The sequence below is a fragment of the Varanus komodoensis genome, unplaced genomic scaffold, assembly GCF_004798865.1.
Source record: "Varanus komodoensis strain SLA01 unplaced genomic scaffold, ASM479886v1 scaffold6_4, whole genome shotgun sequence".
NCBI lineage: Eukaryota > Metazoa > Chordata > Lepidosauria > Squamata > Varanidae > Varanus > Varanus komodoensis.
In genome coordinates this window covers 11,347,046-11,371,750 of record NW_025336347.1, presented here as the reverse complement: position 1 = coordinate 11,371,750, position 24,705 = coordinate 11,347,046, and the positions used below count along the sequence as shown (strand labels likewise).

Here is a 24,705-nt window from a genome sequence, read left to right as displayed (position 1 = left end):
AGTCAAAAGAAAGTGCTGTAATTTTATATTTGGGGGAATTTGGGCATTGCTGCAAAATCTGGGAAACTGTTTCAAGAAGTGATGTGGTAAGAATGGACATGTAATCAAGTAATCCGCAAATTGCAATCAGAGTTACAGGAGAATTTGACTGGCGAGATGAAGAAGCACCCAACCTGGCTTTCTACAGGTCTCGTTTCTGGATCGCATGCAGTGTGATTCACCCCCAAATGGAATGGACGCTGTTGACAGAGCAATCATAATCCCCCACGTGCCCTTCAAAACTGTTCTGAAGGTTTGAGGAGAGCAGAAGAGAGGAAGGGGAATCCCCATTGGCTTGCACATGTTGGATCCCACCTGCTGAGATGGCAACCACCATAAGAACCAGAAACATGGCTGTTGCTATGACTGTTCATATTCTCGCCAGTTTTGCACCAGTGACGGTTGAACCCAAGGAATTAGTCAAGTGACCCAAGGGCTTGCCTGCAGCACCTGTGCAGCCAGAGAAAGGGCTCTGCTGTATTTAAGAGAGCGATTGACCTGTCCTTCTTGAGCATCAGAAGTTGACCAGCCAGTTCCTAATAGGATATGACATAATGCAATTGGGTCTTGTTTGATTTTATCTTTGAATACCTTGGCGTGTGTTAAAGCTGCAGAGGAGTGTAACAGAGCCTGTGGCTGGCGGATTCAGCAAAGGGCACGACTCCTGCCTGCCCCTTGACTCCTGTTAGCAGCTCTTGCCAGAGTCTCTGCTCAAATGCTCCTTCATGTGATGGAAAGAGAAGCCCTGCCATTGGTGGGATCTCTTGAGTGTGCGCCACACCTTTCCTTGCCTCGGCAAATGTTCCCAAGCATCATTCGCACCCGCCACTTCGACTGGGGCTGCATTTGCTGCTGGTGTTTTTCTTTGAAATCCCTGCGCTTGGGCCCATGCCGCAGAACATGGGCCCAGAGGTGACATTACACTAAAGAGGTGGCAGGAGACTACGGTCCAGATGGTGGATCAGGCCCTTTGCACTTACACTAAAGTAAAAATAAGATCAAGGCTCTTGCCTGTTTTATCTCATTGGCTTTGATTCATTCACTAGCAAGCTTTTGAGTGGCATAAAAGAGGATGTGCTAGTTTATGTAACCAAGTGTGTTCAGATTCCTCTTTGTAAATGTCTATAAATAAATGAATCAGAAAAGTTAGAAGCACCATTATATTTGAAACTGACACTTAGGTACCCATATTTTCATCACAGCACTTGCACAATTTAGAAGCAAGGAACTCTTTTTTGTCTCTTTTTGCATAAATGAATGGGCCAGTATATAAGTTTTATCATTCCTGACATTCAGAAAGATCCAACTCTCTGGGTCCTTTCTGGATATTAAACTTGAATCTCGAATCTGTGTGAGACTCACCAAGATCTGATTGGCATTTATTATGGGACCAGGAGGGGCAGAACAAAAAGGATGATGAAATAATCAAAGAAGAAAGGGAGAGCAGTGGAATGAATCATCTTGAAATGCAGCTTTTGGTTATATAGTCCTCTTCTAGTCAGGTGAAATAAAAGCTTGCCAAGGAAGGAAGCCAAGCGCTCCTCTATATACCAACTCAGGGGTGACTAACGCCCCTTCTTTCAAGCCACAGATGTTGAGTTGCCACCTGATCTGAAACAAATAGCCCTGGCCTCCTCCTCTGCCTATAACAGTGATTTGATTTGCCAGATCTGCAGATTGAATTTATCATGGCACAGAGATAAGTGTGACCACATGCAAATGCCTGCTGATCAAGCAGCTGCTGAACCGCCTGAGTGCAGGAGGCAGAGCTGTCAGAGAAACTGGGAAAGGATTGGCTCGTCTTCACATTCGGACTCATTTTACCTGTGGATTCTGTAGCACAGAAGTTACTTTCGACTTACCATTCCCATGCACTGGGATTCCATGGACTTACAGACTATTTCTTTTAACTTTTAACTATTGAAAATTTACTTCTATGGAAAGTAATGGAAGATATGCTATTTTGTATATATGTATGTATGTACACACATTCACTTCTGATGTACCAGTGAAAGTTATACAAACTGTGGCAGGCATTTTTGTATGCTCTTTGGTACATAGGTAGGGTAGGGGGAATCTAATTCCATCTATAAATGACTGGCAGAACAAAAAGCTGACAATCGCTGAAACATCTGGAACAAACTAAATCACATGTGTGCATTCCTATCAAAAGGGGGGTAAAAAAAGTTGGCAGGTTCTATGGTGAGCTTGCTGGGCTAGCCTTGCTCATCTTCTTTTCCACCAAGATAAATTCAGCTTTCCTTCAATGTATGGTGGTCCAAGCAGGACTTAATAAACTTGCCTTTGTCTCCTACCTGGAGCTGCCACAACCGCAGAGCTGCCAAGATGCTGGCAGGTTACAAAGTGGCAGTGGACTGTGTATGGCTGCCATTTTGTTCAGGCCTTCATTGGTCTCTACAGACCATGAGTGGGCACTCCCTGCTGCCCCACTGAACTTGGGATGACCTGGACACTTGTTTTTAAATATATTTTCAGGTGCCTTGTCTGTCGCTGCTATTTAGTGCTTTGTAATAGCTATGGATGGGGTCGCGATGGGTCGGACGCGACTTCATGACTAACAACAACAGCTATGGATACCATGCCACCTCTGAAAAACGAGCATTATTTTTAAAATTGTTGTTTGGGCCACCTTGCAGACTGTAGCCCCAGGGGGAAGATGTCTCAGGTTGAAAATGGCCTCCTGACCAACCAAGGTTGCCCACCCTTGATATAGGCCAGTGGCAATAGACCAACTCTCTACGGCGTTGCTTTTCCAAGATCTCAGGTAGGGTCTTTCCCAGCACTGCTCCTCTAAAGGTGATCATAGGCTGACACATAAAGCACATACTCAACAAGTGAGTAACACCCACCTTTGTAAGTATCCCCCATGAGGAACCATTTTGTCTCTTGATCTGCTGTTTGTGTTGACTGGACTTTTGTCATATGACCAAAAATCTTCCCAAGGAGAGCATGGTATACCATGATAACAATATTCCACTTCTTGAGGTTTGGAAAAGCTGGGTAAATTGTACTGCATGCCTTGAACTTTCAGAAGTAGAAAGAATTTGCAGAACCTTCTGCTTACTAGTAAGAGAGTTTCTTGCAAATCCACTTAATAGCAATCAGTCATGTCACAATATCTTTTCAGAAGAAACCTTCCTCATTATTCAGGTTTAAACACACATGAACACGCACACAGATGCACACACACAAAAGCAATGACATAATATATGGCCATTTCAAACTTGGCTTCTAGTTGAAGCATGCCTTGTTGAACAATCCTTCTCTTCCTTTCAGCAATTCTCACTCCACAGAACCGGTTTTATTTGCCAGGCCTTCCGAATGGAGCTCGATCCATCCTTGTCATGCATATAATATCAAATTTATTACAGCAGCTTCTCAGCATATTTTCCGCCAAGACTTCATTCTTCCCGCACATTCTGCAAAGGAACAACAGTTTTAGTTACAAATGTTTCCCGGCGAGACGGCAGGCCTGGTGGCAGAATGGAACGCGGTGCATTTGTTCCCAACGCCCAACACCCACACCACCAATCATCATGACACACTGCTGAGAAATGCCATCCTTACGCTGTATCTGATGTATTTCTGTTCTAAAGCGAAGCGTCATGAACCCGAGCGCCACTGAGATTAGCGCGTGAGCAGATCCAGCATATATCTTTAAGACAGGAGGAGCAGGAAAAACTTTCATGATCTGGAATCAAGGGGAGGTGACACCATGGAGCAGACGACGGGTCAGGATATCATCTCCCACTTAGACGTTTGAATAGTGATTCTTCACAGGGCCTGAGCTGCATTGTTTATGTGTTTCCATGCTTTAAGGGTGTTCTTGGACTCTCTCACTGGGTGCATGTTTGGAGATGCTCTACCTTATAGGGATTCTTTTTATGTGGACTTGTTTTCTGAGCAGCCCCATCATGTCAGCCACAGAAGCCTTGGACACCGCAAAGGATCCCGGAGCCTATCATACTGTGGACTTGGTGTCCTTCATTTGATGTATCAGCTTTGTGATTTTACTTCTTATTGTTTATTGGTATGCTGTAACCTTTTCAGGGAGCGGTCTAGGCTGATGGATGGTATACAAACTTATAAATAAATAAATAAAAATTAAAAAAATAAATTAAAAATTAAAATATTGTGCAATGTGTGCACAGTTTGTGCAGGATGACTGGTCAGATATGCTGGAGTTCACGTCCTCCTGTCTGAGCCAAGCAGGGTGGGCAGAGGGTGGAGCACGAGATAGCTTTGCACTTTACCTCCCAGAAGCGGCTGCCAACACAGCCAGTGGTCAGCAGCATTAGGAGTTAAAAGTCCAGCACAAGTGAAGATCGATGTTCCATCCATTCCTAACCTGGAAATACACTCAACATTCTTCGCTGACTTAAGAGTGAGCAGCAAGGGAGTCAAGAATCACCCCTTTCCTCCCTCCCTCCCTCTGTTCTGAGTACTTTCTACACCATGGTAGCTTTACCTCATGAGACCTTCCTTAAGTGGGGAAAGAGAGAGAGGGAGGGGTGGACTGACCTTAGGAGAGGGAGAGAGGGTGGTGGTGGGTCAGTGATGAACTTAATCTAAGATCAGCACCATCCCAAACTGTCTCTTTCTTAAGCACATCTCCACCAACCTCTCACTTCTCTCAGCGGCATCACTTCTGGTATCAGAGTGGAGGGAAAGGGCCCCTTCCAGCTCATCAGAGGAACAACTATTTGGTTAAAAGCTAAGGTGTGAAAAGCAGTGCATTTGGGAGATCTACCCGTGGTTATTTTTAATATGTGATAATAACCGCAGATCAAGACACTGGCAAAGTAACACGGATAACTTTCGGGAAAAAAATGACTGCCTTTACTCCAAGTCTAGCCTGATAAATATTCAGAATTCAGATACCATAATGAAGCCCAAGAATTGGAGGGCAAGGAATGGTGGGCAAGGTGTGGCTCTAGATACCTGTAGCACCTGTCTTGTGCCTCAGGAGGGCTTCTGCCTTGGCATGTGGCCAAGAAATACTTTAAATACCAAACCATAATAAAAGTACAGTTTTCTAGTTTTTGGCTGGCAAGGTTCACCTTCTGAAATGTTTCAGCAAGTGTGCAAAGATGTCCACATAAACACTTTAAGAAAGCCTGTTCACTGACGGCATTCTAGCACGGTGAAAGAAGGATATTTTGCAAGAGGAAGAGAATGGGTGGCATCATCCATTTTGGAGTCCTCAGGCCTAAGCCTGGCCAACTGATCCTTACAGAAAGAATGGAGCACCGTGACTTACCTGGAACAGAACCTGGCTCTTACATATATGTGAAACCAGAACTGACTGACTGAATCCAAAGCACTCAAGTGGACAGGGAAGGCAGCAAACCTTCCTTGTCTGAACCCAGCAAGCACAAGTGCTGGGAAGGGGTCCCAGACTGAGCTGCTGCTCATTAATGTCTGTAGGCCCGATCCCTCTCTCTTTGTGACAGACGGACTGACTCCTATCCAAAGAAAGATGGATTAGAGATCACTGTTGTTCTTTGACCTTCAACCATCAGTTGATCTGGCAGTTGTCTAACTTTTATTATTTATTTATTTAAAACATTTCCATGCCGCCCCCATCGCAGCAAAGCCTTGGGGCGGCTTCACAACATAAACTTTTGCCAGTGTTGGTATTTTTTTAAGCACAAAGATGAGATAATTAAAAACATAAACATACTTTCTGGAGACATCTCAACGCACTATGTTGCGATTTGCATAAAAAGGGTAGATAACAATTCTGGGAAGCGTTTAAAGGTCAGGAACAATGCAAATGCTTTAATTCCCCTGGTATTTGTGCAGTTGCGCTCTCTCTCGCGCTCTCCCTTGTGTGTGTTTAAAGAAGACAATTCTATAGCTTGGTGATTCCTACCAAGCGCTCCCACTTTGGTGAGGCACATAAGAGAAAGTGGATGAAAAAGAATATATTCTTGGGGAACTCAGAATATTTGAGAATTTCCTGGAGTTAGCACCTTCTCTACTGTGGAACTTAAAAGATCTTGTAAAAAATTAATCCCGTCTTAAAAATATTTATGTAGCTAATGCATGGTTCCTCTTGCCTCTTCCTTCCTATTATCTAGCCCAGTTCATGTTTCTTGCCCTCTGTTCTCCTGGCACTTTACAACTGCTCTTGGCAGTTTTTTTTAATGAATTCCAACTTCCCTTTACATGTCCCATCCTATTCCAATCTCCAGCAAAGAAACACATGATACCAAGCACAGCATTTTATATTCAGCAAAGAACAACCTGAAAGGAATGCAGAAAACAAAAAAGATCCCAGTTCAAAACAAACAAGATACACAAACCGTGCTATTTTATACACATTTACCCTCCACGCAGCAGATTGCCTCCTCTGAGACAGAGAAAGCAGAGAAGACTGACAGATCTTTCCCCTCTCCCCAGAGATCCTGCAGGTCGCCACAACAGACCTACACAATTGCCGCAGGATTCTGCTGTTTGCCAAGCTTTGCTAAGCTATACACATGTAAAAGGTTTTGCGAAATGATGCTCCAACACGCCATATCCATGCAGCTGCTATTTCCCCTCTCCATTCTGGCAGTGCAGGGCCTTCCCAAGACATTTTGCTACGTAAGGCAAAGGATAAAAGTATGGTTTATCCTTTATTACTGTAAGCTGCCTTGGACTCCTTTTTGGGTGGCTGGCTCGGAAAGGCGGGCTACAACTAAATAACAACTGAACCAACCAGCTGCCTCGAGCCATAACTGAACCTGCTTCTGCACCACCACTGGGACAAGGCCTTCCAGCACAAGCGAGCTGCCTCAGGGGCATGAGATGCCCAGAGCTCCGTCTTCCAGCACCTCCCTGCTGCCCCCTCGCGGTCTCTGTGCCTGCCTCCTAGACGGTTGCCTCACTCGGCCTCGTGGCAGGGCTGGCCAGGGGCAGCGCTTCACACCCGCCAGCTGAAACTGCCTCTGCCTCTATCCGCACAACAACCCTGTGAGGTAGGTTGGGCAAAGAGGCTGTGGCTGGCCCAAAGACACCCAGTGGGCTCCACGGCTGAGCGGGCACTCGAACCTGGGGCTCCCGAGTCCCATCCCTGCACTCTTAGACATGACACCGCAAAGCAGCTGTGGCCTGGCACTAGCTAGAGAAGAGGGACCTTATCACAAGCCGATGCACCTTCTTTCTGGCCCAGGAGTGTGTTTGTGCATACACCTATACACCCACACACCGGCAGGGAGGCAGGGAGAGCTGTTGTTGGACGGGGATGTGACCTTGGATGCACAACCCAGTGCAGAGGTGATGAGACTGCATTGCATACCGTGCAGTACGTGTGTGGCAGCGCATTCAGCAAGATGCACCCATTCACTTGTGAGGCACTGCTAGAGCTGCCCGGGTGAAAAATCTTCATCGCACTGTGTTCGCAGGCAAGGAAATGGCTGCCGTAGCATGGCGGGACAGGCAGCACCAACTGGCACGTGTTTCCTCCATTCTGCCAAGAACGGTTCCTTCGAATGCAGCTCCCCCCAGGGGGGTCCTGAACGGCTCAGGGCAGCCTTCTCAGTGATGAAGCTTTTGGCATGGGACAGACTCCACCTGCCCAATCTGACCCCTGGATCTTTCTGGAAGGGATTTCTGCAACTTGGGCAGTAAGGTCTTCTTGAGCTCTGGTGTGTCCCTCTAACCTGATTTAATAGCTGGCCCTGAGTTCTGGTTTAGAAACATAGAAACAGAGCGAGTCAGAAGGGGCCTCCCAGGCCATCTAGTCTGACCCCTGGCCCCACTCATGACATGCCCACCATGTGCATGTCCAGCCTATCCTTGAACACCCTCACCGATGGGGCCTCAACCACCTCCTGTGGAAGCCCATTCCATACCCCAGGGATCCTGACTGTCAGGAAGTGCTTCCTGGCATCCAAACTGAACCTCAGCCACCCTTTCTGGTTGCTTTTGGGCCCCTTTCATCTTGATCACTGGTTTTCCAGCACCTTCCAGACCGCCTTGGTCTCCTGCCTGCTACGCTCGCTCACGGTTCCGAGTGAGGCCAGTGCAAGAGCGTTGTTTGCACTGAAAGGCATCATTGACTCGTACTTGTTGCCAAGACCAAGTACTTAATTTGTATGTTATAATAAGCTGTAGAGAGACTAATATTGAAATATATTGCTTGAAAAAAAATGTTCAATGCTATTTGGCTAGAATTTATTGGAACAGATGCAGCCTTTCTTTTGGGCACCATTTGCTTCAATTATTCTTAATGTTTAATGGCAGAATAATTGGAACAAATGGTGATGTATATTCCAATAAAAATACTTTCATCAAATGCTTTAATTGTTGGATGCTATAACTACAGTGTAAAGCATTTTATTCTGGCTATTGACATTTGACAGGCTGAAATACTTACCCCCTCTGTTCATATAAAGCTCTAGGTTGGATTCAACAGGCATAAACATTCCATCAAATCAAGACTCATCATCTCCCACCCCAAGGGAGCATGCAGGACTAGAGAGTAGCTGTTACCTAGAAATCCATAGTAAACAGAATTTACAATACATTCAGGCTACCTGCTGTTTGCAGGCACATGTTAGGAAGATAGGAGGGAATTCACAGGTACTCTTCCCAAATTAGGATGTAGGTTAACAGTCCGCAGTGAGTCTTTTCCTGTCCTTTTCTCTCTACTCACATCCTACCTACTGAAAATAACCTTAACAACCCATAATCCAGCTGAAAATAAAAGACAAACATCCAGCCTAGTCCTCAAGAACTGAGAACAGCTGAGATACAGGTCGGGGGAGTTCCTTCTGAAACATTAATCAGAGCTACAGCTAACCCCGTTGATAGTTCAGCAGCTTCAACTGAACACCTCAACTCATTTTAGATGTTCAGTGGAGAGATGGGGTTATATTAGTGGGGGGACATCCTCCTCCTGGATCAAAGCGAACACTGATTATAGCAGGATACTAGCGCGGCATCCAGGCATGCTGTACCTGAGCAGGGCGAGTGCGTAATGAGATTCCGGTGCAGCCCTGCCACTCCTCCGGGCCCTCGCTCTCTGAGCATGCGGCAACGGCCTGAGAGAGAGAGGGAGCACTTCCTGGATCAATGGCGCCTCCCCACAGAGCTTGCATTTCGGAAAATCTGAGGCCTGGCCAGCACGGAAAGCCTCCACAGGAAGAGGAAGCTCTTCTCCTCAGACTGCTCCGCTCCACGAGTCTCTGTTCTTGTTATTCGCTTATTTCTGTGTGGCCCAACAGCTGAAGCCCTCAGAACAATTTGCTACCATTCACGCCCTAAAAAAGAACTTACAATCTAAAATCTGAACAGGAGGAGACAGAGAGAGCTGTATGGAGGGGAGGTGGAATGGGATAATATGCATTCAGGTGCCTCACACACATTTAGGTTTGCTTCAGTACAGGAGGCAGTTGTGAGAAGGCTTTACAGAAAGGGTACCTTTTCAGGAGAAGCACAGGAGCTTATACCAAGTCGGTCCATCTAACTCAGTATTGCTGACACCGACTGACAGCGACTCTGCAGAGTTTCAGACAAGAGGTTCCAGCCCTATCTGGAAATATCAGGGATTGAACCTGGTACTTTCTGCATGCAAAGAAAATGTTCTACTACTAAGCTATGACCCTTCTCTCCTGGGATTTGAAAGAAAAGAAAGCATTGTGATGCCAGGGGAGCTGCTCCAAGAGGGAAAGAGTGGAGTTGAAGGCACAGGGGATCTTAAAAGAGGTGGAGGTGGCATCTAGTGATGCGTGGGTGTGAATGTCAGGAGCTGCCAGGCATGAACCGAGGATCTTCAAATCTGCATGGCTGCCCTGCCTGGCGACTCACTGAATCGCACTTTGCTGCACCTGTCCAGGGCCCAGGAGTTTTAGCATCCTCAGGGTCTGGAGTTATGCTCCCTACTGAAACAGGTGACTGAATCCTTCTGAGCTGGAAAAATGATAATGAGTTTTCCAGTTCCTGTTATGCCTCCCTTGAACAACAAAGGCTTCCTGAGCTCTGATGTGGGCCTGCGCCCTTAGACCTAGAGTTTTGATTTGCTCCTTGATTCTGCCTTCTGGTTTCTTTTTCGGTCCAGCTACTGGCATCACACCTTGGTTCCTGGTCCCAAGCGCATCTCAGACTGGTGCCTGAGCAGTGCCCCAAGTCCTGACCAGGGTCGTCACAGAGTAGTGACCCTTCCATAATGAAAGGGCACTGCCCATGCACAGGAGAGAAGTGTCAACAAGGTTGGGGCAACTTCCAAGACTTGTAGAAGCACGGAAATCTCTGTGAAAAATGCCCAAGGGTATTTTGTGAAAAATATCCAACTTCCCCCCTCCACCGTGAGGGCTACATATATCCTGAGGACCTCGAAAGGCTGACTGGTTACTTCCGGGAACAGTGGTGTTGTGGAGCCAGAACTTGGAGGGATGCAGCACTGGCGCTTTTATTCGCAGGGATACTGATGCCTTCTTCCCTCTTCCTGAGAAGGCCCGGATTCTTGTAATGTAAAGCTCTGGGGTGGGGAGTAGCTTGGTCATGAAAGGGCCTTTGACATCCATCTAGTCTACAGAAAATCTGTTGATGATGGAGATAAAACTACTAGGACTTGTCTGTCGATACAGATCAACGGAGCGCCTGGATTCGTTTTGACTCACCATGGGGGTGTCGCCATGGGGACTGTCACGATGAATGCCTGCGCCTCAAAATTTATCGCTGCACCACCGGAGGGGAACAAACAGAAAAGCGGAGGAGAGCGGAATAACTTGGAAGAGTGCCTGCCTGGCAGGCTGGAGCCTTGAGCAGCAGGGTTCTAGTGTGCGACACTGTGCTCCAGCTCCCTTTATCTGTGATGAAATCCCACATTTTTATAACTTTTGCAGATCATCTGATTTCTCCTATCTACAACCCTAGATAGGAATGCAGAGATAAGGCAGGCCAAGGGCAGATGAAAAGCTTTTGCTACATCCTGGAGTGGAAGAATTTGGCTTGAAGGTAGGTGTGTGTGTGTGTGTGTGTGTGTGTGTGTGTGTGTGTGTGTGTGTGTGGGCAGGGGGTTGCTGAGGGAAACATCGAGCGCGAGTCTCAGTTCTGCCAGATTGATTTGTTTGGCTGCCTGGCCCCACAGCTCAGCAATTCCTTGGGCCCGCTCTAATAGAAAGATCGCCACTCTTATTTCTCCACTTGTGGCATTTGGGCAAGGCAGTCTGTCTTATGCAGAAAGCCCTCTGTGCCTTCCTGTCCCAGAAGTGTTTACAGATTCTTTGTCACTGTCAGCCTTCCCCAGGATGACCCATTTGTGCTCTGCGTGTGCTCGGAAGATTCAGTTTAGGAAATGCGAAGAATCCTGGCTCAAAATCCCATCATGTCATCTCCCTAAACAGCAGCTCATTCACAGAATAACCTACTTCTGTCACTGACTGGCCCCATTAGTTTTCAGAACAAATTAGTCTTGATTTCAATAGGAATTTAGTATCGGATTATCCATCGACTCTCTAAATCAGCTGCTGAACATCTGTCCTGCGGGGGCACATGTGTGCAATATTAGCTACACTCTCTTGTGCCTGCAAAATTTGAGTGAAATAGGTTGGCTAAAGTCCTGCGGAATTAGAAAAGCATTTAATGACAGGCAAACAGTTCAACTATGCAGAGGTTGCCTGATGCAGTAGGAACCTGGTTCAGGAGTAGGTAAGTTTTCCTATTAAGCTAAAGAGGTTATGCCTTTGCAATCTCACACGAGCTCCTCTGTAACTGTGGCTGTGATTACAACCACACAGCCGAGAGAGTCCTTTTGGGAGCAACAAGATTTCTGGGTCAAAGCACTGGCTTAGTTAGCTTTTCACTATCCACACCGGCATCAGCTCTTGAGGATTTCCGCCAGGGAGGTGGAAGGTGCCAGGGAATGAACCAGGAACTTCCTGCCCAAAACAGCATTTGGTCTAATCCTGCCAAAGAAATCACAGCCTTGGATAACAAGGAGCCTCAATTAAGTCTTGTTGGACAATGGCCACCTTGTTTCCACTTGTGTATGGTGGCCACACTCAGTCATGGCAGAACAGTCTTCCCTCCTGAGGAGCATGTCTGTCCTGAAGAAAAGTGGTCGAGGATTTATACTGGTGAGGAGGGCAGTAGGCCTACATACATACCCCATTCACCCCTCCCACCCCACCACAGACTCATCATCCCTGGCACAGCTCGACAGTTGTCTGATAATAGCTGAGTAGTGCAGGGCCAGGCATCATGGGGAAGAGGAGGTTCAAACCCCTCCTCTCCTTCTCCGCCCTCTCCTCACCCCAGTAGCAGTGCTCAATAGGCAACAAGGGAGGTGTGGGGCAGGGGAGGCTGTGGAGTCCTGCCACTCAGCCACTTCCTGCCAATCCACTGAGCGTTGCAGTTGGTGGAAGAGCCAGCAGGCCAAGTGAAAAGAAGGGCCCGTGAACGGCATCTGGTCTACAGGATTGTGTTCTGACACTGATCAGATAGGGGTTGAATATGTGTTAATCAAGGTAGGTTTTTGGGTCACAACTTACTAAGTGCTTACTTAGTGCTAAGTGCTGTTTTGATGTGGATTTTGACATAACAGAAGAACATAAGATGAGCTCTGCTGGATCAGAGCAAAGGTCCATCGAGTCTAACAGTCTGGGTCACACAGTGGCCAAGCAGCTGCCCACGGAAGCCTTCACGCCCCCATGCCCTCCTTCCCACGCTCCCAGCAGCTGGCATTTATTTATACGCCTCTGGTACTGGAGGCAGCATGTAGCCATCAGGACAAGTAGCCGTAACAAGCCTTCTCATCCAGGACTTTCTCCAATCTGCTCTCAAGCCATCCAAATTGATGACCATCTCTACATCTTGTAGCAGTGAAGTCCATGTTTGACGACACACGGTGTGAAGAAGTGCTTTCATGAAGGGAATGGGCTGCAGATGTACAGACCTAACATTAGGCTGTTGCCGATAAAATGGCTTTTCAGGCACCATTAATCCTATGACTTTGTAGGGTTCATGTAACAGTAGGGAGATTATGGTCCACTGCAGAACACCTGTGTTTTGCAGTTGATAGAAAGAGCTTTATGCCTTGGAATGCTGAAAAACAAGAAAACGTTTACATTGCGTAAAAATGTCAGGAACCCCCCCCCACCAATTAATTGGTATGCACTGTGGGACTCTGAGAAATTTATTAGATAAAATTCACTTCTTATTAAAATACAAACGTTTTAATACTTGCATTTAATATTGTTGAAAACTTTCAGAACATGAATTCCCGGCTTGCCCAGCTTGTCAGTTGAGCAATGGTGTGTATATCTCAATTTCCTAACTGGATAAATCCATATAAATACACAGGATATCACACAAAGTGAATTCAGTGGTGGAGGTTTGAGTTTCATAATTCCTTTCATGGTGACCCAAGCACATTGAGGTGGTTACAGAGATGGCGCGACAGCTTCTGCACCATTTGTACACACTTTTATACAAGTCAAAGGCATGATCGAGGCAAAACTAAGCAACTCTTAAGCCTGATTTATTTCAAAATGAGTATGATGCATGTGATCAGCACTTCCAGACAAGAACTTAGAAAGTGCTTATCTTAAGCTAAATCATGCTGCGTTATTTTTCATTACAGCATTATGTTTTATCTTTTTCACATTATTTTCAGTGATGGAAGGTTCCCTTGACAGCTCATGCTAGCATGGCCTGCCTAGCAGCATAAATGCTTAAACTTTAAAAAGTCACCGCCCAAAAATTCCTCTGGTATGAATGGCAGTTCAACAATTACTATGCATGTTGATTCTGGAAGCTCACAGCTGGTATGAAATTGACACACGTGTAGATAGACAGTACATGGCACTAGGACTTTGGGGTGTGCGTTACTTCTCTGTTCACGCTTCAGAATATTCACACGAGGAATCCATTCATTCATGGTATGATACAAAACCCTCTTGCCTCACAAAACTACATTGCTCAGTTTTCTTCTAATGTGAGGTATACTTCAGGTATCAAAGCACAAATACTGAATGTTAAGGCATGTGTGAAACGAGTACATACTTTATAATAGGGGTGGGAATCCAATTCCCATTAATTTGGTTTAAATAACAAAATATAAACATGCTATTTTCTTTATATCCTATTCTTTAGTTCTAATCGGAAATGTTATTTAAAAAAGCTAGGATCCAGAACACTGAAGCCTCTGGAGAGTACCTAGTTGGAATTTTGGCCTTTTGAAAATTCAGGTGGCAGATCCCAAATCACATGGCAAATTTCTTTTAGGGGATCTACCAGTTTCGGAGTGGTTTGCCATGTGAGAGGGGAAGGCTGCCACTTCGAAAAGCACAGGTGCCCACTGCCCACAGGTGCACAGAATCAACTGTGCAGTCCCTAAAACCTTTGCCGTGATTATCAGGAATGGGTGGATCTATTAGTTGCTATCCTGTTAGGACGGTAAAGATGTATCAAAATGCTGTACAAAAATTAGGAGTCCCTAACTGACACGTTGCATGAGAAAAAAATCTGACTGGCAACAGACATTGGCTGCTCACAGCACCTGCTGGCAGGCCTTCCGCTATAAGAAAGAAAAGTATAGAGCCTCTTGATTTGATGTAGTTCCTCGATGCTGGCATTTTTTCTTCATACACTGTATGTTGCTGTCAGGCAGATCAAGTCTAGGCTTATTCACGGCTAGTTGAAATAATTCCAAAATATGTATTCTGAGGCAATTCTGGGAATGTGGAGTTACTGCATTAATTTCTTCACTGGAGGCATCATTATTTCTTGGCCACGCTTGCCACGGCTTTCTTGGCAGCATCTTCAAGGTCACTTGCAGAGGTGATGGGGAGTCCGCTTTCGTTCAGAATGCGCTGGGCTTCATGAACGTTTGTCCCTAGGGGGAAAGAGGGGAAAGGTTAGCCTCTGGAAAGCTTGGAAGCACGAGGGTCTTGCATCAGGACCATGTCTGGCAGGTGGCAATATTGGACAGGCGGAGGAGTGACATGAGGAATGGTAGATCGCCCTACTCCAATCTCCCCTAACTAGGCAGCCTTCGATGCGGTGTTGCAGCCCTGCTGATTTGATTCTGCTGGTGAATCTACGGCCAGCACAACAGGGATTTATTGCTTCCAAGAGAAATTGGGAAGGAGTGTAAATCCTTGTTTCTGGAACGGGGCAGGTCTGCTGACCTTGCATGGGGGGCTGTACTGACTCATTCAGACTGAGGAAGAAGCATGTTTCAGCCTTTGATCTCTCTCATGCCTGTGGGTTGCTCCACTCATGCCACAGAGTCAGTGGAAATGGCTGCTTCATTAACAGTCCCCATTGAGTACTGCCTGGTATCTTCATTGAACACAACCAAAGTGAAAGCTCATGACTGCGAATTGGGATGCAACTTAGGCAGCCACAGGGACACACCTAGCTCATAAATAAAAATAATTAATAAGTAACATGTCTCCAGCTGGGGAACACAGAAATCTTATGCACCATATTGTTTCCATACATCTGCAAAACACATAAATGGCAATCACTCAAAGAAATACGTGCAGGCCAATGAGTATTATACTGTGAACAGAGCCCTCTCCACCTACCTCTTCCAGTGGGCAGAGGTCTCTCCCAGGTCTGCTGCCAGCAGAGGGCTCTCGCTCCGTATGGTGCCTGGGATAGATACTTAAATTGCCCAGTGTGTCCAAGGGCTGAAAATGGTTGCCTGTCTTTGGTGTAGCCAGTACTGAGCTTGATGGAGCAATGGTCCAATTTGGCAGTGCACTAGGTTCCTAGGAGGTCTATGCTAAACGCTTAGAATGGGACCTTTGGAAATACTCCACCCATGAGCAAGATGTTTTCTCAGAACTCTGGTAGATCTTCTAAATGGTGCAAGATATGCTTAGCAATAAACCATTTAGAAGATCACTGCGATCTTGTCTATTTTTGGGAGGTGGGGGTGAGTTGGGAAAGGCCCAAGGCTTTCCTATCTGAGGCAGTCATCCAATGCACAATTACCTGGGAGTAAGCCTCATTTAAGGCAGTGGGCCTCACTTCTGAGGACTGAACGGTACGAGCCATATTAGTTCATAGCCAATTCAAGTTCAGTCAACAGAGGAACTGTAGCCTCCAAAAAAGAAGCCATAAATTAAAAGAGACGTTTCAGGGAAGTGTGTGTTCCACTCTGTCACGCTCCTATAAAAGGCACATGCATAGCTAAATGAGAGGAGATTAATTAAAAGAGATGAGTGATTGTTCCTCACATCCTGGAGCTCTTTGTTCCCCAATGCGAAAGAAAGAGAGGCCTGGTTGAAACGTTCTGGCAGAGCGATCACACAAATGTAGTCTCTCCCTTTGTGTTTTCTTGCCATCCATTTGGGCACCTCTTGACAAGGATGGCTCTGCTCACCGGGTAGCAGAAAGGGCAGCATGCAAGACAAAGGTCTGTCAACAACCAGACAAGCCCTCCCTGCCGTTGGCCAACTGCCCGAGGCACCTGAGGCCACGCAGGCTGAATGCCAATAAGGAAGACCAGTGCCGACAATGACAGGCGCAACAGCAGGGAGTCAAGACTTCCCTGGGGTGAAGCTCTGGCTTGGGCCACACGCATGTGGGGATGATAGCCAGGCAGACAGCAGTTCCCTTTCTGCGCCATTCCCACAGTGCTGAGTGTTCCAGGAAATCAGCTGGAAGACGTTCAGGGCCTCGCTGCATCCCACAGAAGGATTTCCCCGTGTAAGTCAGGGTGGCAAGTAACTTGGAAAGGCAGGCTGAGTCACACGCAACACGCTGATGTGTCTTTACTAAAAACCTGACGTTTGCACCCCTGCACCCCTGCTCCATTTGCACCCCTGACGCACGCTTAAAGGAGGCAAGTATCACCCTGTGGGCAGCCCATCCAGGACCAAGGCAGACAGAAGAGCAGCTCAGCCTGCTTCGGCCATCGGCAGCCTAAACGGGAGACACAGCGGGGCTTTTGTGGCCTGGCGACCTTTGTTTGCCTGTTTCCCTCCATCACTGTGCTTGGCTACAGAAATCCAGGGTTGCCAAAACATGCACGAGTCCCTGCTGGTGGCATTATTACACAAGGCCCTGGACTGGCCGAGGGAGCCATCCAAAAGTGACTGTCCAAAATTCTCCAAACTTGGGCATCCTGACAAACAGCAAAGTACTTCCTCCACACTTCTCCTGTCTGCAGAAGACAGACATGGCCGATTTCAGCCATCTATGCCTTTTGTCCTTGCTTAGAAGGCAGAGGTGTTGAGACACCACTGGGACTCCTTGTATTCTGGAGGAGCCCCAGTCTTCCTCTCCTCTCGAAAAAACACCCCCGTGGCATCTCCAGAGTTACTTTTGTGAATTCAGGCTCCAGCTGCTGTGCGAAAAACTGTGCTGGTGGTAAGGGTGATGAGAGTCCGAGCGCCCAGGGGCTGTGAATACAGTCTTTCAATAGGCCTTACCATAACTTTGTAACATAGAAACAAAGCAAGTCAGAAGGAGCCTCCCAGGCTATCTAGTCTGACCCCCGGCTCCAGTCATGGCATGCCTACCATGTGCATGTCCAGCCTATCCTTGAACACCCTCACCAATGTGGCCTCAACGAGCTCCCGTGGAAGCCATTCCACACCCTCGGGGTCCTGACTGCCAGGAAGTACTTACTGGCATCTAAATGGAACCTTGGCTCCCTGAGCTTTGCTCCATTGGAGCACGTCCTGCCTTCCTCTGCAGGGGAGAGCAGTTCTCTACCCACCTCCGTGTGACACCCCCTCACATACCTACATGTCACCAACAGATCCCTTCGGAGTCTCCTCTTCTCCAGGCCGAAAAGACCCAGTTGTAAGGGGGTATTATTCCCATATCTCAGCCCCAGAAGGGGTGTGTGTGTGTGTGTGTGTGTTAGGCTGAGGGCAGGGTTATTACTGCTAAGGCCACCTAGTGAGTTTGTGATGGGTCTTGTAGCAAGTATTAAATGAAGGGCCACCTGATTCACAGCCCATTCACTCTGCTACATGAACTCCTCCTCCTTGTGGTTGTTCCGCACCATCGAGGCTTCTCTGACTGGCGCCTCCATGAATGAAAGCCCCCCAGAATGTCCTATCCAGGACAGCCTTGCTCAACTCTGAGTTCAAGGCCATGGCTTCCTTGATGGAGCCAAGCCGTTTCATAGCCGGTCTTCCTTTTCTTCTTCTGCCTTCCACTTTCTCTAGAAATGAACTCCTACCTGTGATTTAATTTTAATCAGAAATTTAAATTATCCCTGGAACATGCTAGCATGGGGGCGCCAAGGCTCTTCCAGCCTGAGGACTGACGTCCATTTCAGAAAAGCTCTGGGGAGCTGCAGAGCAGGGCTGGGTGCGGCCAAAAGCAAGTGAGTGGGGCCAGAAATGCCAGTCACTGTCTCTCACAGCTCCCCTTGCCAGCACTGAAGCCTTAGGTGCACCTGCCCACCTTTCAGAATGTGGGAAAACAGCACACTAGCTGGGAAACCCCAAAGGAATGGGGTCTGGGCAAAACGGGGCACGGCTAGGGGAAAGGCGGGCAGCCTTAAGCCCCAGGGGCTGGCGAGGAACTCTAGGCAGGTTGGATTTAGCCCTCTGGCCTGAAGTTCCACATCCCTCCGTTAGTGCCCCACTTGTGACAGTTACCAACATGTTGACTCTATAAATCCCAGGTGTAATGATCAGCCTTCTCATATTCTCTCTTTCTCTCTGTTCCTGACCATCAAAAGCCAATCGGTGTACATTGAAGCATATGGATTTCTTTGCTTTTGTTTTAATGCAGCCAGGAAGTCTAGAACTGTATGTCAAAGCTGTTTTCAGGCAGTCCAGCAACCTATGAGACTGCAGCCTGCACAGGGCACGGAGCACAGTGTGTGCAGAACCCTGCCTGTTTGTTAAGTAACTGTGTTCTCAACCTCTTCTCTTAGACTGGATGCTTTTGACATTTATCCACGCCCAGAGGAAGGGAGCACAAATTGTCACAAAACGAAGAGCTGAGCGACCATGTTCAGGTGTAATGCTGTGCAAGTTCAGACAGAAGGAAGGGCTTCCTGTGCTAGGAGGCCCCAGCAAGGCTACAGCTATGTTGTCTGTGGCATGCTAGGAGTTGGGGGCCCTTTTTCCACCTAAACCCACACGGCATTGTGCCCTCAATCGTCCTGGGTGCAAAGGCCGTGCAAGCCGTTGAGAAGAACATTGATTTTTAACTTTAAGATTCAATAATTGCCCCATTCCAGCTGCAGGTAAAATCTCTCCACCTCCCTTTCAGAAAGGCTGCTTCAATACTGTTTACCAAACTTCATACTGCAAGGGACAAAAGCCATCGAAGGGCACGTGCATCTGTTGTTTCCTGCCCATTGTTTCTGCCCCAAGGGAGATTCAGTCTCTTTTTCCTTTGTAATATAGCTTATTTCACGGTATTTCATGGCACACTTATGCCCTTGGAGAACCCGTACAAGGTAGAGATTCTACACAGTGGATATTATACAGTGAGTAAGCTACCCATCCGAAGAGAATCATCCTTCTCTAATCCGGGGTGTGATGTGCAAAAGGAACAGAGGAGGAGGGTCCACTAGGGCAAAGCCACGTCTCCATTAGTGTCGAAGCGGAAACACCCGAGCCTGTATAATTACCAGGACCGCGCAAGATGCTTTCCTGCCTGCCGTGAAGGACGCAACTCCCCATCCCACCCCCCGGCACACAGGGGAGAGGACAGGCGGTCAACTCCTCCCCCAACAGTGGGGACAGGACAGCATCCTTCCCTGCACCTGACGGCGGCAGGAGCGAAGCAGACCACGCGGCCCACGGGGCTCTGTCCTCCGGCACCACAGCATTGCTCCCCTCTGCATCCGCGGCCCGAGTCGGCTGCCGGCTGGCTCTGCAAGCCCCCATCTCTGGAGTGGCATGACGCATGCGCATTGGCATTAACTGAGCCAGGGTGGGGGTGTCCTGCTTAGAAGGTGGGACCGAGACTCAGGAGATCTGGGCTCTGGTCCCCACTCAGCCATGAAGCTCACTGGGGGCCTCTGGGATGGTCGGTGGCTCCCAGCTTGACTAATTCTCAGGGTTGCGGTGAGGATAAGGTGGACTGGAGCATCATGTAACAGCCTGGAGCGCCTTGCAAGAGAAAGAAAGCCAAATATACATGGAAGGTATTTCTAAAATGGCTAGAGAAAGTTTTGCGAGCTTTATTTGGCACGAAAAAGAATGGAATAGTCCCAACTATGAATGATATTAGGAGGGTGAGTACCCGGAGGAGGGCTTTCTCTGCGGTGGCGCCCCACCTATGGAATGCGCTCCCCAGAGAGGTCCGCCTGGCACCGTCGTTATTTGTTTTTCGGTGCCAGACTAAGACCTTTTTATTTAAAACTTATTTTAATTGTTAACTTATTATGTATTTATAGGATTTTAAATTTTTAAGCCGAGATGTTACCAGACTTTTTAATCTTTATTGTATTAAGTGTTATTTATATGTTTTTAATTATGCTGTGAGCCATCCCGAGGCTTCGTTGTGATGGGGGTGGCATAGAAATGTTTTAAATAAATAAAGAAATAAATAAACTTGCATAAAAAGTCTGAGTGCTTGTCAGGTCTCAGTTAAGAGACGCTTCAGGCTACTCCCAGTTAAATTACATTTTAGAAGATGTGAACGTCAGCTTGTATGGCTGAACTCTGAGAAAGGATGTGAAAAATATTAGAGTAAAGAGTCTAATTTGGTTATGTACAAGGACTGTTGATTTACAAAGAAATATGGCCAAATAACCTATTTGCAGATCTGGGCTAGTTTTGGCTGGTTCTGTTTTTAAGAATTAGCAGTTGCTTAAACAAGAAGTACATTTCCATGGCAGTAACTTCCTCATGTACCATTTTTCTTCCGCAACCATAATAGGAGTCCCAGTGCAACTTCTCAAAGACAAACACAGATTTAACTTGGATTCCCTCTTCCTTTACTACTAGAATGCAATGAATGTCATCTTGCTATTTAGGAATGTGGGCTGCTTCAGCCCTTTAATAGGAGATAATCCTAAATGAGAGCTCAAGGATGTTAGCTGTACTGGGGACTATTTGCATAAGTTCATGAATATGCCAGCACATTCCCACAGAATGTGAACATAAATTATAATTAGGTTGCTTCAGGATGAGAATAGGTAATTTTCAAAAAGATAACATGCAGAACCCATTCCAATTTCCAAGAACCTTCAAAGTTGCGATGTGTGTGCGTATGAAAAGCTTTTCAGAGGTTTATAGAGGAATTACAGATACTTTTTCCTCCTCTTGCCGAATATCGTATCATCATTACATCGGCTCGTCCATACTGTATTTACTGTCAGCATCAGCCACAGTTCATATACAATCTTGGGTGACATTTTAACTCACCAGGCACATCCACTCACACAAAGAAGCATGAATTATCTTATAGACGTCAGGTGCACTATTTTGTATAACTTCCCATGCTGGGGCATATTTGCTATTGTTTTGTGCGGTTGTTTTGATGTATGGTAACCCTCCGAATGAAAGCCCTTCCAAACATCCTGTCCTTGACAGCCCTGCTCAGCTCTTGTAAATTCAGGGCTGTGACAAAGTATTCTAAGTATGACAGCTTCAATTTTGTCATTTTCGGAAATCAGAGGCAACAGCAGTCTGAAATCCAACAGCTCATTTGTTCTTTTTGGGAATAACGACTATTTCCAGTTAAAAAAGGCCTTCCCAAATACACAGTGCACATGATCTGGGCTGATGGAAGCAAACTTCTGTATTTCCTCTTTCCCTCTGTACATGCAGCAAAGTGGATTGAAGCCCCTGCTGAATGAGATTAGGTGTGATGGAGGGACAACCAAAGAGGCAGGATTTCCAAAGACTGGGCTAAAGCGGTTTCTATAGGTAGAGTTCTGTTTGTGGAAGTTTTCCTGTTTTCAGAGATCTCCCTTTCCCCCATGTCATGATCAAGTCTTTTAGCAAGCTCCCCAGTCCCCTGTGTAATATTTTTCGAGGGGTGGTGGGATGCCGGGGGGATGGTGGAGAGGGCAAATCTTTGTCCGTATCCCCAGTTAGATGCACAGAAATCTGACTCCAGCCCAGTCCATGTAATGTGTGAACAGGCCCCAAAGCTTCTAAGGTGGATCTGAAAAGGAATCTATACCTTCCACATGGAATAAATACATTGAGTGAAGTGGCATTCCTGCTGGAGTAACATTCTTATTATTTATTCTGTATCGATTCATGACTTGTGGGGATGTGCTGATAAGTGGTCGGCATGTTCCGTTCAGAGGATTCATTTCCCAAGGAAAGCAGGACTGAGACGGAGCCCCTGGGCTGTAATACAGACTCTCAGCTCTGCATACTTTTGCTGAAAAAGCCTTCTGGGAGATCCTAAGAAGAGTTTGCTCTCCTGTATTGCAGAACCGGTGCTTTTGAACATGCTCTCTGGCATTGTGAGATGCCAGCAAGTCATGTCCAACCTATCGCATTGCCCCTCCCTTCCGTCAAGTTCTTTGTTCTTTCCTCACAGCAACAGTTTTAATAAAGTGTGCAATTCTAGGAATGTTCGGACAGAAATAAAGTCTTACAACTGTCTTGGCCGGCCAGGGAATGCTGGAAGTGGTAGAACTTTTCCAATCTAAGCATACACTGCATTGTACCTTTAGTGTATATGCTGAGATCCTCTGAAAAGAACGCTAATTGTATTTACAGCTTCTGCTAATTATACCTCTTACTTACATAGATGAGAGAAATGTGTTTCAGTTCTCTTTTGACCAGAATTTATCCAGTTTGCACTTTCTGAACCAAACAGGAACTTGAATAAAATCCATGGCTGCACTTGTCATGGAATTTGTGGAACAAAAACATGTGCTCAACAGCATGAATATATCCGAAAAATGTGCATCAGCCAGGCATCCTTTTGAAAAATGCTCAAAAATACACTTTCTTCAATGGGAGCAAGATGTGCACATTTCAAAGATGCACACTACTGACACAAATGTTTTGAAAAAGCCACAGGGGTTTTCATGCAAAAAGAAAAAGAGGCCTCACAATTTGATACAGCCTAGAATCAAAACAAGCTTTGAGGTAGAATTCACAGAACTTTGGTGAGCTCAAGTTTTTTTAGTCCATACAGCCCTCTTAACTACAAAGGAAGCATGCTTCCTATTATAATGTCTTTGGAAGAGGCAACATTATATGGGACAATATCAAGAGAGAGAGAGAGAGAGAGAGTCAGGTGCAACTCAAGCAACAGTTCTGACCCAGCAGAGCATGGAAGTGTCTTTGAACATGTGGCAAAGGCCAGTGAACCTCTTCCTTGACTTTTTGCCAGGAGTGTGTGCACATGCTGTGTTCCAATTTTATCCAAAAACTATACTGGGACATCGGTAAGTGGGGTCCCTAAGTGGAGACACATGGCACTAGGAAGTTCAATGTCTACAGCAGGCTTCTCCACCCTGGTTCTCTCCACATTTTGCCTACAACTCCAATCAGCCCCAGACAGTAAAGTTATTGTGGATTATCCATGTTGTAACCCAAGGCATCCTGCACAGGAGGTTGGGAAGACAGGCCTACAAAACAGATACGGAGGGTAACACGGATGGCAGCTGGGTACAGCCCAGATGTTTAACTGTCAGAACAGAAATCAATGGCTAGACTCGACCACTATACTACTGCCATAAATAGATATACTAGGGGAAAGCAGTAGACTTTGGATACAGTGTAAATACCATTTGCCTCTGCTTCGTCATCACTATTACGTTCTTCTTCTTGCAGAGAAAACAAAGTGGGGTGCTCCGTATGTAGTCTTCTGCTTCAGTTTTCTCCTCCAAACAACCCAGTGAGCATCACGGCTGAATGGGAACTAGAACTCAGCTCGTCCCCACGCCACACTGGCTCTCACTGGGTCCCTGTCTCGTCATTCAAAAGGGACAGGAATGAAAGGCTGCTGAATGCAAGGCCTAATCAGCTGTTTGTTTTTACTAAGAAATCATTATGCATTTCTCTCCGAAAGACGATTTTTATGTTGGTTACAGACAAGTGTCTACTAATGACTGTTTGCCAATAGAGCCAATGGGGCACACACGCACGCACGCACGCGCGCACACACACACACACACACAATAAAAGGCTTCTATAGAAACTGAAAAAGAAAAGTCGACAAAGTCAAAAATTCTCATGAGCAAAATAACCAGGACTGAGTGGTTTATATATAACTGCATTCATTTTATATCTATGCAGACTCTCGACTTAAATTTGCATGCTGTGATGAAAGGAAACAGACAACAGCACAACTAGTCTTTAAACTATGTATTGAACAATCATTTTAAAGATGTCATAAAGCTTGCACATTTTCTAAAAAAAGTTATATAAACTAAATCTGCTGAAAAGAGTATCATCTTTTGGAAACGGATTGTTTCTCATCATCAAAAATGACTGAACAAGCAAGCCCTGGAATTTCATGATTTTTGCTTATTTTGTTATTTCAATGAGAATATTGCTAGGAAGGAAACACTAACAGGGGTGGACTGTTTACTGATTTTTTAAATCTAGCAATTCCTGCAAAAGAATTAAAGTGTTTTCCACACCCCTCAAAAGCTGTTTTAAAAATACTAAGCCAGCATTAACCTCCTGCCACTGGATGGTGTTAGAGAACTGCAAACAGTGTTCCAATGCAAAGCTATCGAAATAATCTGCACTTCTCTTTCACTGAAGCAAATTGTTCAACATAAAAGGCATGGGATTTGAC

General features: G+C 46.3%; 1 protein-coding gene across 1 annotated transcript in view; it reads right to left on the bottom strand.

Moving 5' to 3' along the window:
• Positions 1-13,168: 13,168 nt before the first annotated feature.
• Positions 13,169-24,705, bottom strand: part of SUCLG2 (succinate-CoA ligase GDP-forming subunit beta) — a 239,240-nt gene continuing 227,703 nt past the window's right edge. Inside the window, exon 11 of the mRNA XM_044451756.1 lies at positions 13,169-14,887. Within this exon, the coding sequence (XP_044307691.1) occupies positions 14,772-14,887 (116 nt within the window). The 3' untranslated portion in view covers positions 13,169-14,771. The remainder of the gene's footprint in view (positions 14,888-24,705) is intronic.